Source organism: Apiospora aurea (assembly GCF_038362705.1).
Source record: "Apiospora aurea strain CBS 24483 chromosome Unknown utg000001l_segment0_segment0, whole genome shotgun sequence".
NCBI classification, from domain to species: Eukaryota; Fungi; Ascomycota; class Sordariomycetes; order Amphisphaeriales; family Apiosporaceae; genus Apiospora; species Apiospora aurea.
The window spans coordinates 5,714,700-5,735,008 of record NW_027117388.1 but is presented as its reverse complement, the minus strand read 5'-3'; the positions used below and the strand labels follow the sequence as shown (position 1 = coordinate 5,735,008).

General features: G+C 54.2%; 8 protein-coding genes across 8 annotated transcripts; 3 read left to right on the top strand and 5 right to left on the bottom strand.

Annotated features, from left to right (window-relative positions):
- Window positions 1–3,928: 3,928 nt before the first annotated feature.
- Window positions 3,929–5,313, top strand: PG986_001720 (putative nitrogen metabolic regulation protein nmr; the record flags this gene model as incomplete). Its single annotated transcript, XM_066837942.1, has 2 exons — window positions 3,929–4,153; window positions 4,321–5,313. 2 exons carry the CDS (start codon window positions 3,929–3,931, stop codon window positions 5,311–5,313), a joined length of 1,218 nt encoding a protein of 405 aa, XP_066706835.1.
- A 1,173-nt stretch (window positions 5,314–6,486) lies between these two features.
- PG986_001719 (uncharacterized protein) lies at window positions 6,487–8,349 on the bottom strand (the record flags this gene model as incomplete). The annotated part of the gene is made up of 4 exons (XM_066837941.1): window positions 6,487–6,583; window positions 6,625–6,947; window positions 7,006–8,232; window positions 8,290–8,349. The coding sequence occupies 4 exons, from the start codon at window positions 8,347–8,349 to the stop codon at window positions 6,487–6,489; spliced, it is 1,707 nt and encodes a 568-aa protein (XP_066706834.1).
- A 311-nt stretch (window positions 8,350–8,660) lies between these two features.
- On the bottom strand, window positions 8,661–8,855 carry PG986_001718 (uncharacterized protein; the record flags this gene model as incomplete). Its single annotated transcript, XM_066837940.1, has 1 exon — window positions 8,661–8,855. The coding sequence occupies one exon, from the start codon at window positions 8,853–8,855 to the stop codon at window positions 8,661–8,663; it is 195 nt and encodes a 64-aa protein (XP_066706833.1).
- A 625-nt stretch (window positions 8,856–9,480) lies between these two features.
- Window positions 9,481–10,536, bottom strand: PG986_001717 (uncharacterized protein; the record flags this gene model as incomplete). Its single annotated transcript, XM_066837939.1, has 1 exon — window positions 9,481–10,536. The coding sequence occupies one exon, from the start codon at window positions 10,534–10,536 to the stop codon at window positions 9,481–9,483; it is 1,056 nt and encodes a 351-aa protein (XP_066706832.1).
- Window positions 10,537–11,952: 1,416 nt separating this feature from the next.
- PG986_001716 (uncharacterized protein) lies at window positions 11,953–12,669 on the bottom strand (the record flags this gene model as incomplete). The annotated part of the gene is made up of 2 exons (XM_066837938.1): window positions 11,953–12,123; window positions 12,208–12,669. The coding sequence occupies 2 exons, from the start codon at window positions 12,667–12,669 to the stop codon at window positions 11,953–11,955; spliced, it is 633 nt and encodes a 210-aa protein (XP_066706831.1).
- A 590-nt stretch (window positions 12,670–13,259) lies between these two features.
- Window positions 13,260–13,908, top strand: PG986_001715 (uncharacterized protein; the record flags this gene model as incomplete). The annotated part of the gene is made up of 2 exons (XM_066837937.1): window positions 13,260–13,667; window positions 13,729–13,908. 2 exons carry the CDS (start codon window positions 13,260–13,262, stop codon window positions 13,906–13,908), a joined length of 588 nt encoding a protein of 195 aa, XP_066706830.1.
- Window positions 13,909–14,804: 896 nt separating this feature from the next.
- PG986_001714 (uncharacterized protein) lies at window positions 14,805–16,280 on the bottom strand (the record flags this gene model as incomplete). The annotated part of the gene is made up of 3 exons (XM_066837936.1): window positions 14,805–15,280; window positions 15,346–16,176; window positions 16,244–16,280. The coding sequence occupies 3 exons, from the start codon at window positions 16,278–16,280 to the stop codon at window positions 14,805–14,807; spliced, it is 1,344 nt and encodes a 447-aa protein (XP_066706829.1).
- An 895-nt stretch (window positions 16,281–17,175) lies between these two features.
- On the top strand, window positions 17,176–19,573 carry PG986_001713 (uncharacterized protein; the record flags this gene model as incomplete). The annotated part of the gene is made up of 2 exons (XM_066837935.1): window positions 17,176–19,205; window positions 19,471–19,573. 2 exons carry the CDS (start codon window positions 17,176–17,178, stop codon window positions 19,571–19,573), a joined length of 2,133 nt encoding a protein of 710 aa, XP_066706828.1.
- Between the last annotated feature and the right edge of the window lie 736 nt (window positions 19,574–20,309).

Here is a 20,309-nt window from a genome sequence, read left to right as displayed (position 1 = left end):
GAGATGAAGAAGAGAAAGATGCGACTCTCCGCGGAAATGCTGAAACGCTGAAAGTGCTATCGGAAGAGTGGCACTCGATATGAGAGCGGTGCTACAGCTGGTTTTCCCAGTGGATGACGGCATTGTGCACGCAACAGGGCTTTTCCCACTACAGGAGCCAGAGGAAACAAGAAGAGGCGGGAGCCGACTATACCACGTTTGTACGTATTTGTTAGGTAACAACCAGCGGATCTGATTCGTCCCAGAGGCTCTCCCTCAATCGGTATGCATTTCATCGAAAATGCAGGGCTTGAGCTTATTTGTTGCTTGGGTGATTGGACTCCCTCCTCCAGCCAAGGTACTCCGTACTCCTTCTCCTCCTCCACGCCCGCAGTCCACCCAACAAAGTCCTCTGCTCGCTCGTCCTGCTCGGTGACTCTCCCTCTCTTGGGTAACTCCAGCAGTCAGCAGTCAGCAGTCAGCAGCCAGGCTGACCCAGCCCCGTCGTATGTATCCCAAAAGAAAAGGCTAGACCTAGACCCTCCGGTCGCACGATGGAATCGATGCAGCTTCTCACCACAGCTCCGACATCGCTAAAAGAGAGGAAAACATCACGAATTGGGAATAGGACTTGAGGACTTATCCCAAAAATCGCCTGACAGGCCCCAGACTATACCACATGCCACCTCACGTAACCATAAAGTCATCTGGTGTTTGATGCATAGACCTCCATTCTTAGGGCTCAGCTGCGTCGCCAGTTGCCCAGAAGCATATGACATAACCCCCGTATGTATACCTCGCTATGGAGGGTTAATCCATAATACGATCATGATTGGATTACAAGCGCAGCACTTGCCAGATTGGGCTTTGCTTTGTTAGGAAGGCCATGTACATAACATCAGTACTCATCCTACCACCGACAAGACATGATTGCAGATCATCGTGCCGACGGATATCCGCGAGAAGCTTCTTTTCTCTTTTAAAAAAATCTTTTAAGCCTATGGCCCATCAAGGTTCCACCTCTTAGCACATGAGCGATATCCGGGCAGGGGCCACGTGCCCACGGGGTTTTCAGAGAGAATGGGTCGTTCGCCGTGTCCTGCACAGAGATGGAACCCGGTGATATCCTGAAAGGGGCATGCTGCTCGGCGGGCTGGTGCTATACGGGCCGCGGCGTACCCGGTCCTTGAAGCATGTTACAAAAACCAACTATCGCCTACCAAAGGACTATGTCATTAGGTGGCTGGCCTAGCCAACGCCTGTGGTTGCGGTTGGGTAGTTGCGATATTTGAGAGAGAGAGAAAGAAAAAGTCATCTTCGAGCATGCTGCGAACCCTCTTTATATGGGTCAAGGGGCTGCAGGAGTTGCTTGGATATCGAAGTCATGGAAAATCTCTGCTGCAAGGGACCATTCACGATGTCAAGAAGGTGTTTCCATTACTTTACAAGACGTACAAGGAGGAATGAAGGCGACATATGGCCGAACCCACACCACCCGCTAGCTAGTGCGCATACGGATACTAACACACAGAAGTAGGGACTTGAGCCCAATAAGCGGCCTGCGTTCCGAGGACAGATACAGATCAAATCAGCGGGCAGGCTGCCCCTAGTCCAGTAGCCGACAAAATCAGGAGAGTGGACGGTCCAGCGATTGATAATAGGCTCGGACGAACCAGAGTGACACTTGCGAACTTGAGCAGGACTTGGTGCCTGGGCAACTGGACCAGACGATGGGAATTCGGTTACCTAATCGGAACCAGGTAGACAGAGTCCTCTCTCTTGAACCTAACCTAACACAAAGCCAACTACTGGACGGTGAAGGGATTTCATTAGATAAAATCGGACCCTGATACGGCACAAAAAGCCTGCATCTTACTTGATGTATTGCAGGTTAGCAGTGCAGCACTAGGTAATATGTGCAGTAGTGGTAGTGGTAGTGGTAGTGGTAGTAGATAGAATGTGAACCCCTCGGTGCATGTATGCTGGATGAGGTCCAAGGTAGGCGCGAGATTGATAACTCCTGGGCCAGCAACCTTCCAGCAATCAAGCAATTGCCAGGCAACTCACGCATGCTTCGACGGCCACTTGGGAATTCTCATTACTTGATAGACCGCACTACGAGATAATCATCTGACCTTGGCTGAGGGCTTTCGGGGGAGGTTGATGGGGGTTTTTCTTTTAACCTTAAGTCTCTCCTTCTTCATGTCCCTTTCTGTTTCTGGCCCCATCCCTGCCTACATACCTTAAGCACCTAGCTGTGAATTGTTCCTGCCTGCTTTGGACGACGACCGACGGCTCTTGGAACCGGTGTTTGGAACGGAGCAAGTGTGGCCTGGCTGGGCGAACAGTCAAGACCTAGACGACACCACCACCCCCGATCGACTTACACGTCATCTCCCATCACGCACATGCTACATACTGCATATCGCTGCTTTGCATCCGTCTACCGGCCCTCCTGGGTTATTTTTTTTATTTTTTATTTTATTTTTTCAACTGTACCTGCTGTGCCTCGTCCTCTCGATCGAGCGCTTGCTTTGCGACAGACAAAGATACGGCTAAACACCCCGACCGATCTAGAGTTTCGTCCAAGGCAAGGCTTTGTGCGACAAACCTTCCGTACTGACGGATCAGTTGCCTACTTACTTAACCAGATCTATCTAACGGCCCCGGGCTTTTTGATCGCAAGCTACACCGCCCACTTTCGATAGATGATTGTACAGTAGGTACCTACCTAGGTATGTTGCTTCGATAATACTTCCTTTGCTTGCTTCTGGACCGGACCGCTTGCCGATCCCGTCTTCCTCCATTTGGGCGCGCGCTCTCGACTCCTTGCCCTGTCCCAGTCCTGCCCCGAGATCTCTTCACATATGTACCTACCCAGGCCTTGCCTCGATCCAGGCCAGTAGCCACCACACACTGCATACCTCCCCAAAAGCCCAGCAAAAACCCCAAGCATCAAGCACGTTTGCAAATGCAATGCCTGCAAACCATTCCGCCCACAATTTCGAACACGTCTAGCAGCACAAGTCCCCTATTGGGCTATTGCATCGCCAGCGTCTACTAGTGTGGATACGAGCCAAATCAGCCTTCCACTTCAGGCACGTTTGCTCTGATCTGCTGATACATTGGAGCCCATAGAGGAGGCCCAGGGTGGAAAAGAGGTCGCGCACTTTGTCCGCGACTCGTTTGGGCCTGTGTTTCGCTTGTTTTTCCTTTCTTGCTTGCCCTTCTATACTTGCACGCAACCCTTTCGCCAAGTTTCTGCCGGCGATCCGCCTCAGGTCGTCGTTATCCCTCGCTCGCCGAACGGAGGATATCATCTCATCTTTCCTTTTCCCGCCCACCAGGCTCACCTTGGCCGATAAGCGTCCACTAATTCGTATTCGCCAGCCCTATCGAAGTAGACAGCCATTCCATCCCTTGCAGGGTACATATACGCCAAGTATCTGGTCGGGCTTGTCGACACACCAGAGTTTCTCATACTGCCCAGGTTTTTACCGTGGTGCCCAAGCCCGTTTTCTCTGCGATATATTGCTCGAGCAGATAGCAGGCCGAGAGGCAGCAGATATCCGACGGGTGATCTGTGTTATGCACTATCGTCTCACTTCGATAGGCTCGGGCCATTCTTTTTGAAGAAACGCTCTGTCAAAGCTCAGCTCCCCGTTGCGTTGATTGGCTGCCCGTCAATTCTTATGACCTGATTAGGCCTTTCTTTGTCTCCGGATTTCCCAGGGCCCCTGAGACCGCCAGGACCAAAAATAACAAAACAAATACGTGCAATTAAGCGACATCCGAGTACCTACTTGTTTATCTACACAGCAAGGAGCGAGTTTCTGATATTTGCCCTCTGCTTCGCTTGGAGTCTCCTGCCAATTTTTTCTTCCATCCTGTCTCAACACCACCCCTCACCAAGGGCTAAGAAGGCGCTGCGGCTTCAGCTATCGACGCAATGCCTCCTACTTCCGAGCCCATTCCCATTCGGACTGATCTGGCCATAAGACCAGCACCAACGGACCAACAGGGTCACTCTTATACCAAGTCCGGGACCGGCCAGTCACGACACAAACACACGCGATCTTCTTATTCGGAGAGTTCACCCCTGGTATCAAGGAATAATTCCTTGAGCTTTCGTCCTCTCAAGCGTTCGACGCCCTCGCCAGATAAGACGATTGCCGTAATCAATGCAAGTGGCCGCCAAGCTGCTTCTTTAATCAGGATAGCGACTGCCGTTGGCTATAAAGTGCGGGCGCAGCTGCGAAACCTGGAGGGCGTGATAGCAACCGAGGTGTCCACCAATCCGAATGTGACCGTCTTTGTGGGCGAGCTCTACGTTCGAAAAAGCCGGAAGATAAGCTGGACGTCACAGCAAATGCGCATATTCCTGGCATTTCTGTCAACCAGGATCTAATCTCGTCATTATTTCGTGGCGCCCAGCTGGCATTCATCAACACCACCTTTTACGGCAATGAACTCCAAATTGGAGAGGCTATCGCAGATACTGCGAAGAGGGCTGGTGTTCATCATTTCATATACTCTTCTATGCCCGACCATGCTGCGTACAACCCCGATTGGCCGTCATTGCCTCTTTGGGCAGCTAAGCACAAAGTAGAGGAGTACATCCGGAAAATCGAGCTCCCTGCAACGTATGTCTATACGGGCATATACAACAACAATTTCACCTCGCTCCCTTATCCGCTCTTCTGTATGGAACTGAAGCCCGATGGCTCATTTGAATGGCAAGCTCCATTCCATCCCGATGCCAAACTCCCGTGGCTAGACGCTGAACACGACGTCGGCCCAGCTATCCTGCAGCTCTTCAAAGATGGACCGTCAAAGTGGAATGGGAAACGTATTGCTTTGGCATACGAACACCTTTCACCACTCGAAGTTTGCAAGGCGTTCGAGGCCGGTGTCGGCATGCCCGTGAGATATAAGCGGGGTCCTATCGAAGTGAAGGTCAAGATCCCTGAAGGTTACAGGGAACAGCTGGTAGCTTTGGAGAAACTCTTTTCGCCGCACAACGAGGATCCCACGGAACAGCCACCATATTTTGGAGACATAGAACTGGAGCGTGGTTGCCCTGACAGTGCACTGGCTTTGTGGGAGGGACCTAGGGGATTAGGGGAGTATGCGCAAGAGATTTTCCCACTTGAGGAGGAGGCAAACGGAATGACTTGGATGTTCGACGAGGAGGAAGTACAGCAACCGGTCAACGGCCACGACTACGCGAATGGAGACTATCAAGACGAAGCGGAGGATGGAGATGATGATTCAATCGACGAAGGTCTGGTCATGAGGGGACTAAAGAGAGATGAAGAAGAATGGCTTGCCTAAATGCAATATCTCTCTCACAGGTTGTCGAATCCTTACGTTTACAACGCGCCGCGATGGAGCCGTCACCGACACACCAAGCCACGCCACGCCACGCCGAATTCCGTTGCACCTGGAAAGATTGAAGCTGCACTAGATCTGAAGGAGTTGAAGCGGCAAGTCTCGGATGCATTCCCGATGCCTGGCAAATACTTCAGACCAACACGACTTACGACAATTCCTTCGGAGCAGATATCTGTTGGCAATGTTAGGGCATTTTCTGGCGCATTGAACTCAAAATTAAGGCGGATGAAGAATTTGTTGGCGACATAGTATGGCGGTTTGAAGGCAGGCTGGGCAACGCATGATGAGCTGCCAATCCTGATTATTTCGAACAACAAAAGCGCTTCTTTCTATGCATCGAAGGTGACCCGGCGTTTGCGTAGATACAAAAAGGGGGGGTTGCGGTGGGCTTAAAGCGATTTGCTTAATGAAATTATTGATTCTCACTTCTTTGCTTTTCTTTCTCTCCCTCTCTTTTACACTCTTATGAAACGTCCCAAACAACGACCTACATGGATCTGGGACATGTTCCGGAAAAGACTTGGGAAACCTTTTCCTGCTGTTCTCAACTGGAACATATATGCTCTAATCTCCCCCTTGGGCTGCCAACGACAGATGTTGCTCGGCATCCGAGCCTGGAATTCGTGGAAGTCACGAGCCAGAAAGGGGTCGCTATAATTCCTGACCAAAAACGGCACAAACATAGTTATGGGAACTGGGAGTAAGGGGTGCTGACCAGTTCCGCTCCCACCCCTGGTCATGGCTACTTAAACTGTCTATTGCTATCTCACTCTCTTCCATCAGAATCCACGACATTCGTCATGATGCTACTTGAGTCTCTTGGGCAGTTATCAATGTATAACTGACGGGTTTAAACAGAAGAGCCGTAGTCACCTCTGGCGTATAGGCATCTACCCGCCAAAAGGACCATCATATGGTTTTGCATATCGATTTTTAATGCAGTTCGCTCCGTCTCCCGTTGCATCTAGATGCCTGGGCGGCGGGTCTGTCACACATACGCAAGGAGACTCCGAGGGATAGAGTAGTCAAGAAACACAACAGCGGGTGCAAGAAGCCGACTACCAACATCCTTCTGGTTATCTTGCATTATCGGATACATGATTTGAGTGGATGCTAGGCTGTGGAGAACCCGATCTGCGCGTCGTAGATAATCGTACGATGGAAAGATGCCATCGAGATGGACCCTCCCAAGATGGTTGGGGATTCACATCTGGTGCTCACAGGTAGTCACACACGAACACAGACACATACCCTTGTCGGTGATAAGCATAGCTGGCAGTTTTGTGATCTATCAGTGAGGGAATATCCGACTGGCAGGCAACATCAAACCTGGCCTGGAGCCCGAGAGCGGAGAGCGCGACATTCGAGCCCTTGGCGTGCGCAACCCCATTGGAGGTGAGCAACTTGCGTGGTGCCGGGCTCGTCGGTCCAACACCAGGTATTTTCGTCTCGAAACGACACGTTGAGAGCCCGCAGCCTCGGCGTTGCGGCCCTCCAAGGACATCCTGCAGCAACCCCTGCATCGACCTCCACGCCGGTGTGCAGGCGGGGGCAGCGACAGCCCCTGTGGTACCCTGGGTGATATCGGGGATCCAGTCGCAAACGCCATGAGCATACCGAGCGTCCGCTTACCCCCGACCAGGCTGGCAGCGCGTCATAGAACCAGAGGTCGTCGTTGATGGTGAGGACCTCAAGGCCGCGGGGGAGAAGGCCGGCCAGCTCGGCGGCCGCGACGAGCATCATGTCGTGATAGGGGTCTTCCGCAGACTTGATCCCTTTGACTTCGTCGCCGCCCCCAATCCGGCCCCCGACCACCTTTCCCAGGTTCTGCACGTCGCATGCTTCGTCTCCGAACAGGCCAGCGGTGAGCTTCAGGTCCTCGAGCGTAGTCTCGACGTGCCGCAGCGCCCGCTGGATCGCGGAGCAGTTGATGGGCGTGGTAGTCGAGGCCTTACTCAGTTCTATGCGCAGAGTCCGCAGCGAGGGTGTGGTCGCAAGGATCGTCTCGAGGGCCGCCTCAGGGGCATACTGTAGCCTAATACGCAACGTCCTCAGACGGGATGCCCAGGGCGGCGCGGTCAACGGCCAGAACTCGTCGTCAACGCCAAAGCCGACGCCGGTGGCGTACTGGGCATCGGCTTCCTTCTTGCTGAAAGGCAGCGGCAGGGAGAGCTCCTCGAGGGCCGGCAGACAGAAGAGGAGCAACGCCAGGTCAAGGTTCTCGCCGTCGCCGGCCTGCTTCCACTGGGGCGTGTTCCGGGCCCATTCTTTGGAGCTCGACGACCGGTCCTGCATCACCTCGGCCTTGATCTCGGGCCGATGCCACCAGCTGATGTCCTCGGGGGAGATGGGGTTGTTTTCATCGTTCCAGTGTTCAGCAGATATAGTGATGCGGCGTAACTTCTCGAAGCTAGCCTTGGACTGACTACGGACGCCGAGTAAGTGGCGGAACATGCGGAGGAGCCAGTTGTCCCCGGCACCATCTCTAAAGAAGAGGATATTCGACGCGGCCTCGAGCGACTCGAGCTCTACACAGTAAGCCAGGACCAGGGCGATCAGTGCCCGGGTGTCACCATCCCGAAGCGCGTGTCGCCAGCGATCCCGGTCCGACATTTGCAGGTCTTCCAGAACGCCCTCGAACAGCAGCCTGTTCTCGTCCCACCACCCATTTCGATCAAACGACGAGGGCCCTGCTACTACTACCTCAGCCGTGTCCGGGCATACGAGCTGGACGTGACGGAGGAACGAGGCCGCGCCATTGTCTCGAACGAGGAGCCGGAGCAGAGAGGCGAACGGCCGGCTCTGATTCGGCGAAGCAGCGGGATTGTATGCCAGTGCTACGGTGGCCAGGAGAAACGGCTGAGCGAAGACGTGTAGGTTCTTGCATGTTTTCGACAAACGCAAGAGGTCGCTTACATCCAAGTGAGTCACAGTGGCCGTTGCCAGCTCAGTGGGCAGAGCCAAGAAGGGCGTCATGTTGGTATTGGAAACGATTCGTTGCAGTTTATGCTGGTGATAACGAGATATAAACGGACATCAAGTGTAGCCTGCCGTGCCGGGGTTGCATTGTCAAGTTCAAACAACCAGGCAGGCACTTTGCGATAGAAGAATCTAGTTGCTTCCTTCGCGGCATTCTTTTCGAGGCTATACCTAAGTTTAGATATCATATTACTGTATCGGCTGCTTGGCGCCCCCATATATATGCCTGAATAGCACTCCACGAGGGCGGCCCCGGCGCGACGGTACGGGACCACGCAGCCAATCATGTCCAACCACTCGAAGAGGAACTACCCCTTCCATCGAGGGTCCTGAAAGCCATTACTATGCGTTCGCGAAAGGCTTCCAACGGGGGCCGCAACATTGCCCAGAGGCGAATCGAACCTCGAGGCCACGTCCGGCATCTTCCACGGGACCGAGAGCGTTGCCAGACGGGTGTGCAGCTCGTACGCGCCCGACGGCAGGGACTCGAGGGCTGTGTTCATTTCCCGAAGGGACGGCCTCGGGCGAGACGGGAGTGTCCGGCTTCCAGCTCATGGACCGACCGGCTTTGAGAATATGGCCACCGGTCCCTTTTAGGCCATTGCTTCCACCATACCGATCATGACGAGAGCGGCAGCATCTTTGTGGAGGTTAATCTTCCCCGTCGTAAAGTAAAATATAAAGCACGATATAAATCAGCGTTGGATAGTCGCAAATATTAGAGTACACTAAAAATACAGATATGTCATTGTCGTAAAAGCATAAGTCGTAAATGAAGGAGGCACCTCTTGTTCCCAGTTTTTTTTCCCCCCATGCCTTCCCTCCATGTTGAACCAACCGACCGAAAAGATGAGATGCTTCGTATATCCCGACCATGCAGATAGATGGATGATGGCCTTGGCCAAGATTTCCCCTAGACCTGGAAATAATGCAACGGAACACCAGGGGTATATATCTCATGCTCCTTCCCTGCCTCGAATTGGGCCGTCCATTCCGAGGTCCATTCCCAATGCATGACCATGCCTAGCAACCAGGGAGTAATAAAACACGAACAAAAGGAATAAACGAGAAGCGTCGTTTAAGAAAGCCTCCCGTGACAATACGTTGTCCCCCCTCCATCATGTATGCTTAGCGAGGAGGAGGAGCGAGCTTGCCGCTTGCGCCGCCATAACCCTCCTCACCATCCTCGCCAAGGATGCGCGAGATACGCTCGATGCGGGCGACGGAGCCCTCGAGCCTCTCGAGCCGGCCGCGCTTCTCGTCCTCGCGCCGCTCGAGGACGCCCACCCGCTCCTCGAGCTGGGCCCGCGCCCGCCGCTCGCTGGCCACCATCTCGTTGGCCTGCTCAAACAGCGTGACGCTGAGCTCCTCGACCTCCCGGCTCGTCTCGTTGAGCCGGCCCTCGGCCGCCTGCCGCAGCGACTGCTCCCGCGCCAGCGCCTCCACCAGGTCGTCGGCGCTCGGGGTCGGCGAGGGCAGCGGGTGCGGGTGCAGCGACGAGGAGTTGTTGTTGTTGTTGTTGTTGCTGTTCGTTGTTGCTGACGAAGTCATGAAGGAGGCGCGCGTCACTGCGGCCGCTTGTTGCGCGTTGGCGTTGTTGGCGGCTAGGTTGGGCGTCGATTTTCGCGGCGAGAGCAGTTGGCTGATGCGCGAAGAGGCGGCTTGCGCCACGCTGCCGCCAAAGAAGCCGGACCCTCGTGGCGAGGGCGCCTCGGTAACCGCCGTGGAGGGCCGGGAGTTTCGGTTCGTTGTCGAGCCCGGGTTCATCATGATGCCCAGGCCGCTCATCGACGGCGGCCCCGAGGACAATGGCCTCCCTGCCGACGATGACGTCGTGACGGTCGGGGCATTGCTGCTCAGGGAGGCGGCGCGCAGGCGGGACAGCTCGTCCTCGTAGTCGGCCCAGCGGTCGACGGCGGCGGTGGCCTTCTTGTTGAGTAGGTGGACCTGGGCCTCGAGGTCGGCAATCTGCTTCTGGGCCTCGAGCAGGGCGGTATGCGGGTCCGAGACGGAGAGGAAAGGGAGGGAGTTCCCACAGTGCGGGCAGCAGGGCGAGGTGCTCCGCGACCGCGGGCGGCCCTTCGCCGTCGCCGTGGTCGACCGTGGCCGCGTGGGGGTAGATGGGTTCGTCGCTGTCGTTGTCGTTGTCGTGGTGGTGGTGGTGCTAGTTGGGTGGGTTTTCATCGCGAGAGGAGTGGGCGGTAGCGTCATTGTCATTACTTTCGACATGATCAATCCCGGGCACTAGCAATGCAGCAGTGTGTCTATGCTTTGCTCCGTATGCTCTCTCTTATTGCTTTTCGGTCCTGGCTGCTTCCTGTGCAATCCGGCTGGGTCCAAATCTGTTCGTTTTTGTCTTTGAGACCGATCTCGGTCGATTGATTGATTGATTGATTGCCCGACGCAAATGTGCATGCAATGAACGTATGGGAGATTCCGGAGGGGGGCTGACGGGATTACTTTAATGGCGTTCGTTCCTCTTTTTTAGTCGACCGCAAGAATGTCCGGGCATGACGTCCACGGAGCATGCATTTGACGGCGATCGATTTTATTAGTAGATTCCTGCCAGAGCCCAGAGACCAGAGACGCAGGAAAACAAGGCGGGAAATTGGAAGGTTGGGCAGTGTGGCAGCGAAGACGTCAATTCTTATTCGCGGCGCTCGGCCTGCCAATTCGACATGTCGTACACTGACATTGCCAGTTGATCTGCCGCGCAACTCCATCCGAAAAATCAGGTTCCAGGATCTGGTCTGCGCCGGAGGCTATGTTTTCTGTTTCTGGCTCGGTCGGGGGCCTGTCCAGTGCCCATATCCAATGCGAAAGGGTTGCTGGCTGTTCCAGGTTTGGGGGGTCCCTGTCCCCAGCCTGTCCCAGCCCGTCCCTGTCCGTCCCTACTACCTAAATCCAACTTAGTACTCTGCCGACCTGCTGCTATTTCGGGGGTGGCGGGGAGGGAGGTTCTGGACCTGCGCATCACACACAGAGAGGCGCAGTGGCAGTTGGTATAGTGCCTAGAGTACCTAATGCATCTACATGTGTCCGAGACAAACATTCATTCCGCTGCCAAAGACTGTTTTAGTTGGAAAGCAAGGGAGAAATCAGGACCTCCTTCATTCGTTGCTGCCCGACATGGTACTTTAATTGCAACAACGCAAAAGCGCTTACTACTGTATGTGCCGAACTCCCCTGTAGAGAGACTCGGTCTGGCCTCAGAGGATATATGTGTATGCAGATGGCAAATCCAAGAGTAGCCTTCCAGACATGGTCGGGGGCACTCCTGAAGCTGTGTTTCAATGTAATTCAAGCTTGAAACCTGAAACTGCCATATCAAGAGCCCGACACAGTAGCCAATGCGTTTCATTTCATTTCACTGCAAATGAAGCAGTCGACACTGCGGGCCAATACATGTCGTCATAGCGTCCAAATGCCGCGTCCAGATCTCGACATGCCACTTTAGGCTCGGTAGGGTGACCCGAGAGTCGAAATAGGCGGTGTCGACTCAATTTCAGTCTGGTTTCACTGACGGCAACGGAATTGGACCTGGTGATTTGCATCAGGGCGATGATGGGTTTAGGCAGCCGAGTTTGCGAGCACACCCTCTCAAAATGGCTTGGCGACTTTTCTGTTCTCATTCAAGCCCGTCTCCGGGTCTCTGTACTCCTTCCAGCTGACGGGATACATGACATTGCCGGCTTCGCTCGTGGCCATGATGACGCCGAGGTCGTTGCTTGCGGTCGCGAGATAGTAGCTGGCCTGGTCACCCAGCGAAATCTACACAGCAAAAACACTCATATTAGCACATCTGGTCGCGACACCTTCAGAAACTGGTTCGGAAAGAAACCCGGTTAGACTCACCACCTGCGCCCGCACGATGTCACCGGGCCGGAAGCTCTCGTAGATCTTGACCTTGTCCTTCTCGGTGGCGCGCACGTCCTGGGGCCGGATGACGCCCTGCCACTCGGCCTCGAGCACGGTGTCGCCGACGACGAGGATGGCGACGGTGGCCTGTCGCGGCTGAATGCGGGTGACGCGGCAGAGCACGACGTTGCCGACCTCGGGCAGCACCTCGCGCTTCTCCGAGATGCCCGTCCGCGAGACGGAGATGGTGGGGAGCTGGGCGGACGACGAGGGCAGGCCGGCGATCTTGGTGAGGCGCTTGGCGGGGCCCGGCGCGATCTTCTTCTCGGGCTGCGCGATGGTGACGGTGCCCAGGACCGAGGAGTACAGGTTCGCCTCGTGGATGTGGGTGCCGGGGCCGGCGACGTATTTGCTCGAGGGGCCCAGGAGCTGGCCGGGAATGGCGATTGTTTGCGCCATCGTCGTTTGTTGAGAGAGAGAAAGTGAGAGTGCGGACAGTGGTATAATCAATTGTGATTGATGTCAACGCTCACCAGGCACGATAAGAAAGCCGACCAACTTTTTTTTTTCCACCTTCGCCCTGACCAAAGTTCGGCGTGTCGGAGTTTTCGCTGGGTTTACCTCCGCGATCTTCCAGGGGAGCTGGAGGAGCTGTTCGCTGGAGCTGGCAAGGTTTAGTGGCCCGGTGGGGGCCTAATTGATAGCGCAAGGATGCAATCTGCACTAAAATTGAGCTGCAGGCCCAGGAGGAGCATGGAGCCGGCAGACAGGCTGGTGATTGGCACAGAAGCGTCAGACCATGACCTCGCCATGCAGCATCCCAGTAGCCGATGGCTGTTAGTGCTGGCCATAATGGAAAGTAATAAGCATGCAATGTCCGATGCGAATAGTGTAGGTCCCCTATGCGACTATTTGTCTGTTTTTTCTCCTCGCGATCAAAACGTGCGCTGCTGGCACATCTGTCCTTCCCCTTCGTCACTCCTTTCCTGCTTCTCGCTATACCCGCTGCGCCCCAATTGCATCACCCGCACAATCCGCCGGCAGCAGCCATGACGAGACTATTCACCTACCTGGCCGTCCTGGTCGGCCTCCTCTCGTCGATGGTCTACCTCGTCGAGAAGAACGCCGACGCCTTCTACATCTTCAAGCCGGACCACCTTGCCGACCTGGCCACGCGCGGCATCGCGGCGCACGGCAACGACACTCGCAGCATCGTGCGCTACATCACCTCGGAGCTGCACGGCATGCACCCGACCCACGTCAACCTGGACGAGGAGTACATCTTCAACAACGCCGGCGGCGCCATGGGCGCCATGTACATCATCCACGCCAGCGTCACCGAGTACCTCATCATCTTCGGCACCGCCATCGGCACCGAGGGCCACACCGGCCGCCACACCGCCGACGACTACTTCCACATCCTGACCGGCGAGCAGTGGGCCTACACACCCTGGCGAGTACGAGCCCGAGGTCTACCCGGCCGGCTCCATTCACCACCTGCGCCGCGGCACCGCCAAGCAGTACAAGATGCCCGAGGGCTGCTTCGCCCTCGAGTACGCCCGCGGCTGGATCCCGCCCATGCTCTTCTTCGGCTTCGCCGACGGCCTCAGTTCTACCCTGGACTTCCCTACCCTATGGCGCACCGTATACGTCACCGGCCGCGAGATGGTCAAGAACCTCTTGGTCGGCAAATTCTAGGTCCGACCCGCGGCTTTATAGTTTGGCTCGCGGGACCGAGAGGGAGAGGGGGAGAGGGGGAGAGAGAGAGAGCGAGAAAAGAAACGATCTTGTCTTGGATCGTGTACGAATAATGGGCAAGTACGAATGGAAACTCGCCTATATATATGTGTAATGGTAATTTGGGATAACCTCAAGCATATGCCTGCTCGCTGAAGGAGCTAATGCATATGGTACATGTTCAAATAATATAAGAAATCAAAGAGACTACGATTCAATTTCATCCGCAGAAGTGGCAGGAGGCTCAGGGCTGTCTTCTAGCGTGATCCAGAAAAGCAAGTCCAATGGTACACATATGGCCATTGTGTTCAGTAGAGTTGTGAATGCATAGGTACATAATGTATGCATTGATACTACCAGCTCCTTGAATACATCTATTGTGTCGTATAGCTTACCTACCGTTTAGGCATATTGGCATTTTACCCAAGACTTACCACAGCGGCTTTTCCACGCTACAATGCATGATGCATCCATCTTGTTGGTGGCCACAGTGGCATCAAGTCGCTTATGGCATCTGGAGATATGTTTGCGAAGTCTCTGCCTTGTCACCGGCATGGCACTTTGTAACTCGAGGGTCATTTGCAATAGGTAAGATTTGATCTAGCGACCGTCCTTGTAGTGACTTTTGATTACCTCCCAACGCCTGGCTGATGCAATGAACCATGCCTTCTATCTATCGAGCTCTTTTCTATCAGCAGTCTTGCTATACTGTTTACTCCCACCGGCACCTACCGGTACGGTCTGAGCGAGTCTACCCTTTTCTCGCTGTTGTGCAAAGGCAGGAAGAAACCCCAAAGCCGCCCTGTTCTTCCTTTACGGCGAGTGATGGATTAGCCCGGGACTGAGATGTCGCACAACTAAGCACTGGCACCCTTGTCCTTGGGAGAAGGTGACTTTCTTTCCCTTGAAGATGGCCGAACGTTGCTTTTCTTTGCCGGACTGCTGGGGGCCTCGGGCTCCTCTGAGGCTTTTCGCTTCCGAGGAGGCGATACTTCAACCGACTTTTGAGCATCACTTTGGGCTGGTGTCGCCCTCGTGGGTGCTTGGGAGGGTGCTTTGTCAGACTTGGCGTTCCACTGGGCCAACATCTTCTCCAGCGGCGGTGCCCATGCCTCTTCGCCCTTGCTGAGCTCGTCGAATTCCAGACAGTTGTCGGTACCCAGCACAAAATCGCCTTGGCGACTTCTGCACAGTTCGGCCATCATCGCGGCCGATCCAACCTTGACACCCAAATCATGACAGAAGCTACGGACATAGAACCCTGACGTGACGGTCATCCGGATGCGCGCTGCAGCAGGACCCTTGCCATCCCATGGTGGCGGCGTGTTTGGGTCTGGAGAAGGTGGGATCAGATTCGAGCCTTTGCCCTGCTTGGGGGCGGGGCATCTCCAAGTGCACCAGACATCATAGCAGGAGTGTGCTGAGCACCTGCCTTGTTGCGCTTGTTGCGCTTCTTGTTTCTATCGTAGACAAGTGCATCGACGCTCTCATCGGCCTGCCTCTTGAAGTCTTCATGGTCGGCCAAGGCCTTGCTTTCCTCGGCCTCCTCTTCGGGAGTGCGCTTCTCTTTCGTCATTTGGTCCTTTTCAATCTTCCAGACTTGCTCGGCAAATTGACGCTCGAAAGTAGTGGCATCCTCAGCTGGCCAGCGATGGTTGTGAGTGCCGGGCTCATACCATTCCACCATTTCCAGCTCGGTGACGTTGACCTCTCTGGTCTGGATCTCTCTCGGGATGGGCTTTCCCTCTCGGGCATACTCGTACAAAGGCTTGCCTTCCATCTTCAATGCTGAGTACAAGGGAGGCATCTGTTGCAGTGTCCCACGGAAGGAGTTCAGGGCCTCTTCCACCATAGGCTTCGTAATGTGGTCATATCCCGTCTTCTTCAGCACTTTCCCTACGCGATCGTATGTGTCTGTGCTTGCGCCAAACAAAACGACAGTCTCGTAAGTTTTGGTGCAGTCCAAAAAGGACTGGAGTGACTTGGTGCCCTTGCCGACGCCCAGGATCAGCACACCAGTGGCTAGAGGGTCCAGAGTACCTCCATGGCCCATCTTGACCCGAAGGTCATTCTTGCCAAAGCCGCGCCTCTTCCTCCTGTTATTCGATTCTTGAGAGCGTTTCGACGCCTCTTGTTCGAGCATTTGCTTGAAGAAGCCGGAAGGGTTGAAGTGGTGCTGGCAGTCTCGGATGACTTGAGCTGAGCTCATGCCAACAGGCTTGTTGATAGCTGGAGAAATCGGGTCGCATCAGTATGCGCCGTGGTGCAAAGAGGGCCGAGGTTGGAATTAACATACCGAATACGCCATCGAGAACAGTGCGCGACGCTGCCATCTTCAGTAACTGCGCGGGACCTCTCATTCGCGAGGTAGAGCGGGGAGATTTGATGCGATTCTGCAGTAGCAGGAAGCCCTGGGCGGCCAGCTACAAGAGCAACGCAAATAACAGCGGCCGAAGTTTGGACAGCCGAGTTACTTGGAGGACCAACTAGAGAGATTGCGCTGAGCAATCGCCTGCAACTGGTTCCAAAGACGGGGTTCCCTACGTTGCGACTATGTGCCAGTGAAAGCGCCACGATTGAAGCAGCACTGCGACTCTCAGAATTCTCCCGAGAAAAGTGAAAGCTTCCCGTCGCAGCAGAGGGAGGTCCCACCTGTTTGACAAAAAAAAAGCAGGGCCCGTAGGTTAAGGTCTTATCGCTATCGATTTGGCGCTCGGTACCCCCTTCCTTTCGTCGTGGAGCCCTCTATAAATATCCCTGCTAGGCCTGCTCAGTGGAAGTTGCGGGTACTTGGTAAGACGGCGGCTCGTCCGCCAGAGTCCGTGGTGCGATCCCCTCCTTGTTGAGTAGAGCTACTTACAGGCCAGGCCAGGCCTTGGGATGGATCTATTCTCGCTTAACAAGGCAAGGTATTCTCGTCCAATTCAATTGAAGGTGACAGTCGCATGCCCGGCCCATTAAGATCCAACGCGCCGCATCGCGCTTGTTACCCGCGACTTGGTGCGGACGATCACCTACTTCTCACTTCCGTGCAATACTACAAATAATCATTCCACCACAATCACACGGCCATGTACCCCGGTCCTACCACTGCCGATCCATGCAGCCGTCTCTATTCTCGCACCATCTTTCCCATATCGACTACCTGGGCAACATAGAGAGCCTCTTCATTCGTCCGACTTCTAGCCATTCATTCACCTGCATGCTTCTATCCCCACCTCTACAGTCATGGCTGGCCGTCGGAGGTTAAGGGCCGCTTCGACCTCAACTGTTGCGACGGTCGACGAAGATGCCATCCGCTTTCAGAAAGAGACGACCGTCCTCAAGCCCACTCACTCTTCAGACGAAAATGAGTGGCCATGCTTTCTTCTCGAGGACGCCACAGTCTACAACTCTCGTGGCGAGATAGCCAATCTTCTCCATGCCGATACCGAAGGCCCATTCGTCATTCGCGGTCACTTGGTCATTGATAAAGACGATGTCATATTTCGTAAGCCTGCTATCATAGTCTACTCCAAGAACCGAAGCTCACATTACCATGTTGTCCCAGTGCAGAAAAGACACGTCAAAGACAAATCCGCCTGGATTGAAATCCCGACATCGACAACCTACTCCATCGGTGTCAAAGAAGATGACATTCCTGTCATATGGGCCCAAGGTAACTCGGGATGGTTTGAGATCGCCCCCTCGGACCGATACACATGCATGGCCAACACCATGTTCGAGGCCGTCACCCTTCACTACAACATCATAGCCCAGTACGAGGCAGAGCTGGATAGGGCCATTGAAGAGGAGGAAAAGAAGCCGAGGTCAAAACAGAAGAAGCTGCAACTCAAGGACATCACTCTCGATATCGCCAATACTCTCTTTTCCTACGCTGTGGCTGTGGGTGATGGCGTCACCTATGAAGAAGCCATCCAAAGATGCAAAAATCATGCCATGTTCCTTTTGTCGCAATTCCCTAAGCATACTCAGTTCTACAATTGGCTCAGCGGTCAGGTACCGGATGTACTACAAGCCGCAAACCAAAGGCTCAAACTTGCGGCGGCTGCTACGAAAGCAGAGCCAGAGGCACGTGCTTCGCGGCAAAGGACGGCAGACTCGGATACGATCGAGTCCAAAGCCAAGGGGAAAGGAAAAAGTGTGGAGAGCCACCCGGCACCGAGGAGCCTTCGCAGCAGCCAACAGGTTGAATATCCAGTGGTTGACTTGACCAGTGATGATCAAAAGCCTTCCAGGGCAAGATCTAGCAAAGGCAAACAAAAGTCAACGCCTGACACCACGGCGACCTCTGAGGTACCTGCCGATATAGAAATGCACGACTTTGCGCAAACCGAGATGGCCTTACGACCGCGCACTCCTGCACCTCTGACATCACAACTGGACTCAGGTTTGCCCACTTTACTCGATGTTCTCAATGAAGAAAGAGCCAAGATATTGGAAGACCTGGGCCACGGTAAAGGCAAAAAGCATCCTGACGACATGAATCATGGGACTTGGCAGACGAAAATTTACATGGCCTGCAAGGTGCAGAATTATAGCGCCAAAGAAGAAATATTCACGTACTTTGCCAAGGACTTGGCACACAGTCTGGGCCCGGAGTGGCACAAGAGTGCATTGTACAAATGGGCCAAGGACCATGCGAAGTCGAGACCTACCCTCCAGCATATCACAGAGAAAGACATACACGCCCTTACAAGACGCCAGAAGGCACCGGAGAGGGCGAAACCCAACCCCAAAACTCCAACTGGGGCGGAAACCAGTGGAAAGGTTCCCATCAGGAGCGGTCGTCCGAGTGGAAGGGCTGCCGGCTTACGCCCGTCCCTGGGAGGCAAGAAGCGTCCCAGAGGCATGGACAGCAGCGATGACGGGATGGAAATTGACGATGGATTGCCGATCAGGAAAACGGCAAAGACATCCGAGTTCTTCACCGACTCCGAGAATCCCGACTTGGACGATTCGGCGTCGTCTGAAGACGAGAACGTCGAAGGTAGTGACACGAAAGTACTAACACGCATTGCCATTCATGCACAGAGGATACCTTCGATGAAGGCCGAGGGGCCCAACAAGACATGGACTTGCGAGGAGCCCGATTGCGACTACTTGGTTCGTAGCGCTGATGAACAAGAAGGCCAGGACCTAATTCGGAAGCATTTTGACGCCCATGAGAAGGAAGCCAGCGAAGAAGCGAAAGAACTCGAACTAAGTAAAATAAACCTCGCCATGACAGAGGGGCAGCGAGGCCACATGCCTATAAAGTACGCTTATATACCCCTTTTCTTATTCAAGTTTCCTATTCCCCGTCTACTTGATGATTCCCACATCCAGTATCTGTGAAACCAGTCTCAAGAGCATTGGGGCACCCCCAAATGGCGGCACTGGTTCTGCCATTCTACTGCGTTGGCTTGATTGGTGTCACTGGCTATGACAACGCCCTCCCTAATCTTGTTTGCTTTGCTTCGTTTTGCGCATTCTTTGACACAGCGATCCTCTCAAATTCATTCGGCTAACAACCACATCTAGCCATCTTCTTGACAAGATCCGCCGAACAGGGGAGCAAAAGAGCCAAACGAAGATCGGTGACCGCGTCGTTCCGCAGCCCATTAAGCGCTCGTTGCTTATCTGATCAGCGGGGAGTTTGGCGTGCTTTTACGAGGGAGCTTACAATCCCTCAGATATCGTCCATCATTTTCGTCTACTTTCTTCTCACATTAATGCATTATACGCACGATACCTCTTATTACGAAACTGGCGATTGGCCACATGAAGCAAGCATGCAGGCAAGCGAGCGATTATATGGAGTTCATCGGCGTTAGGTATCTAGACGAGCAACGGTCATGTGCGCCGTTTGCCCAGGTTGATATTATGCTCTTTCGGATTCCACTGTGGCCACAGTTGCCTAGCAGGACGTCGCACTTTGGTCCTGGGGTGACAGATGCAGGGGTCTAGCGAGGGCACATCGGGCACGATTCTTAACGAGTAGCTAGATTTTGGGACAGATACGCCCCTCACAGGGACGGACGGGTCCCAGAGATGTCTTGTTGTGCGAGGTTCATTCAGCGAGGTAATCCTCACTCACTGTCGGCTAGGGAGATCGATAGCATGGATATACCACATGAATGATGAAACTCGCAAGAAAGAAAGAAAGAACAATCAGCTGCATGCCATGTGTATAATGTGGCGAGGTTTCGTAGACCACCCACCCGGCAAGTGTAAACTAAGTAGTCACTCGGTACTTGGAGAATATCCTGCCCATACAAAGGCCCCTCCTGCAGAGCCCCCTGGAACTACAATACATCAACTTCCACTCGATGAAAAGAACAGGATCTAGAGTACCGGCTTCTGGTAGTACACACATCAGC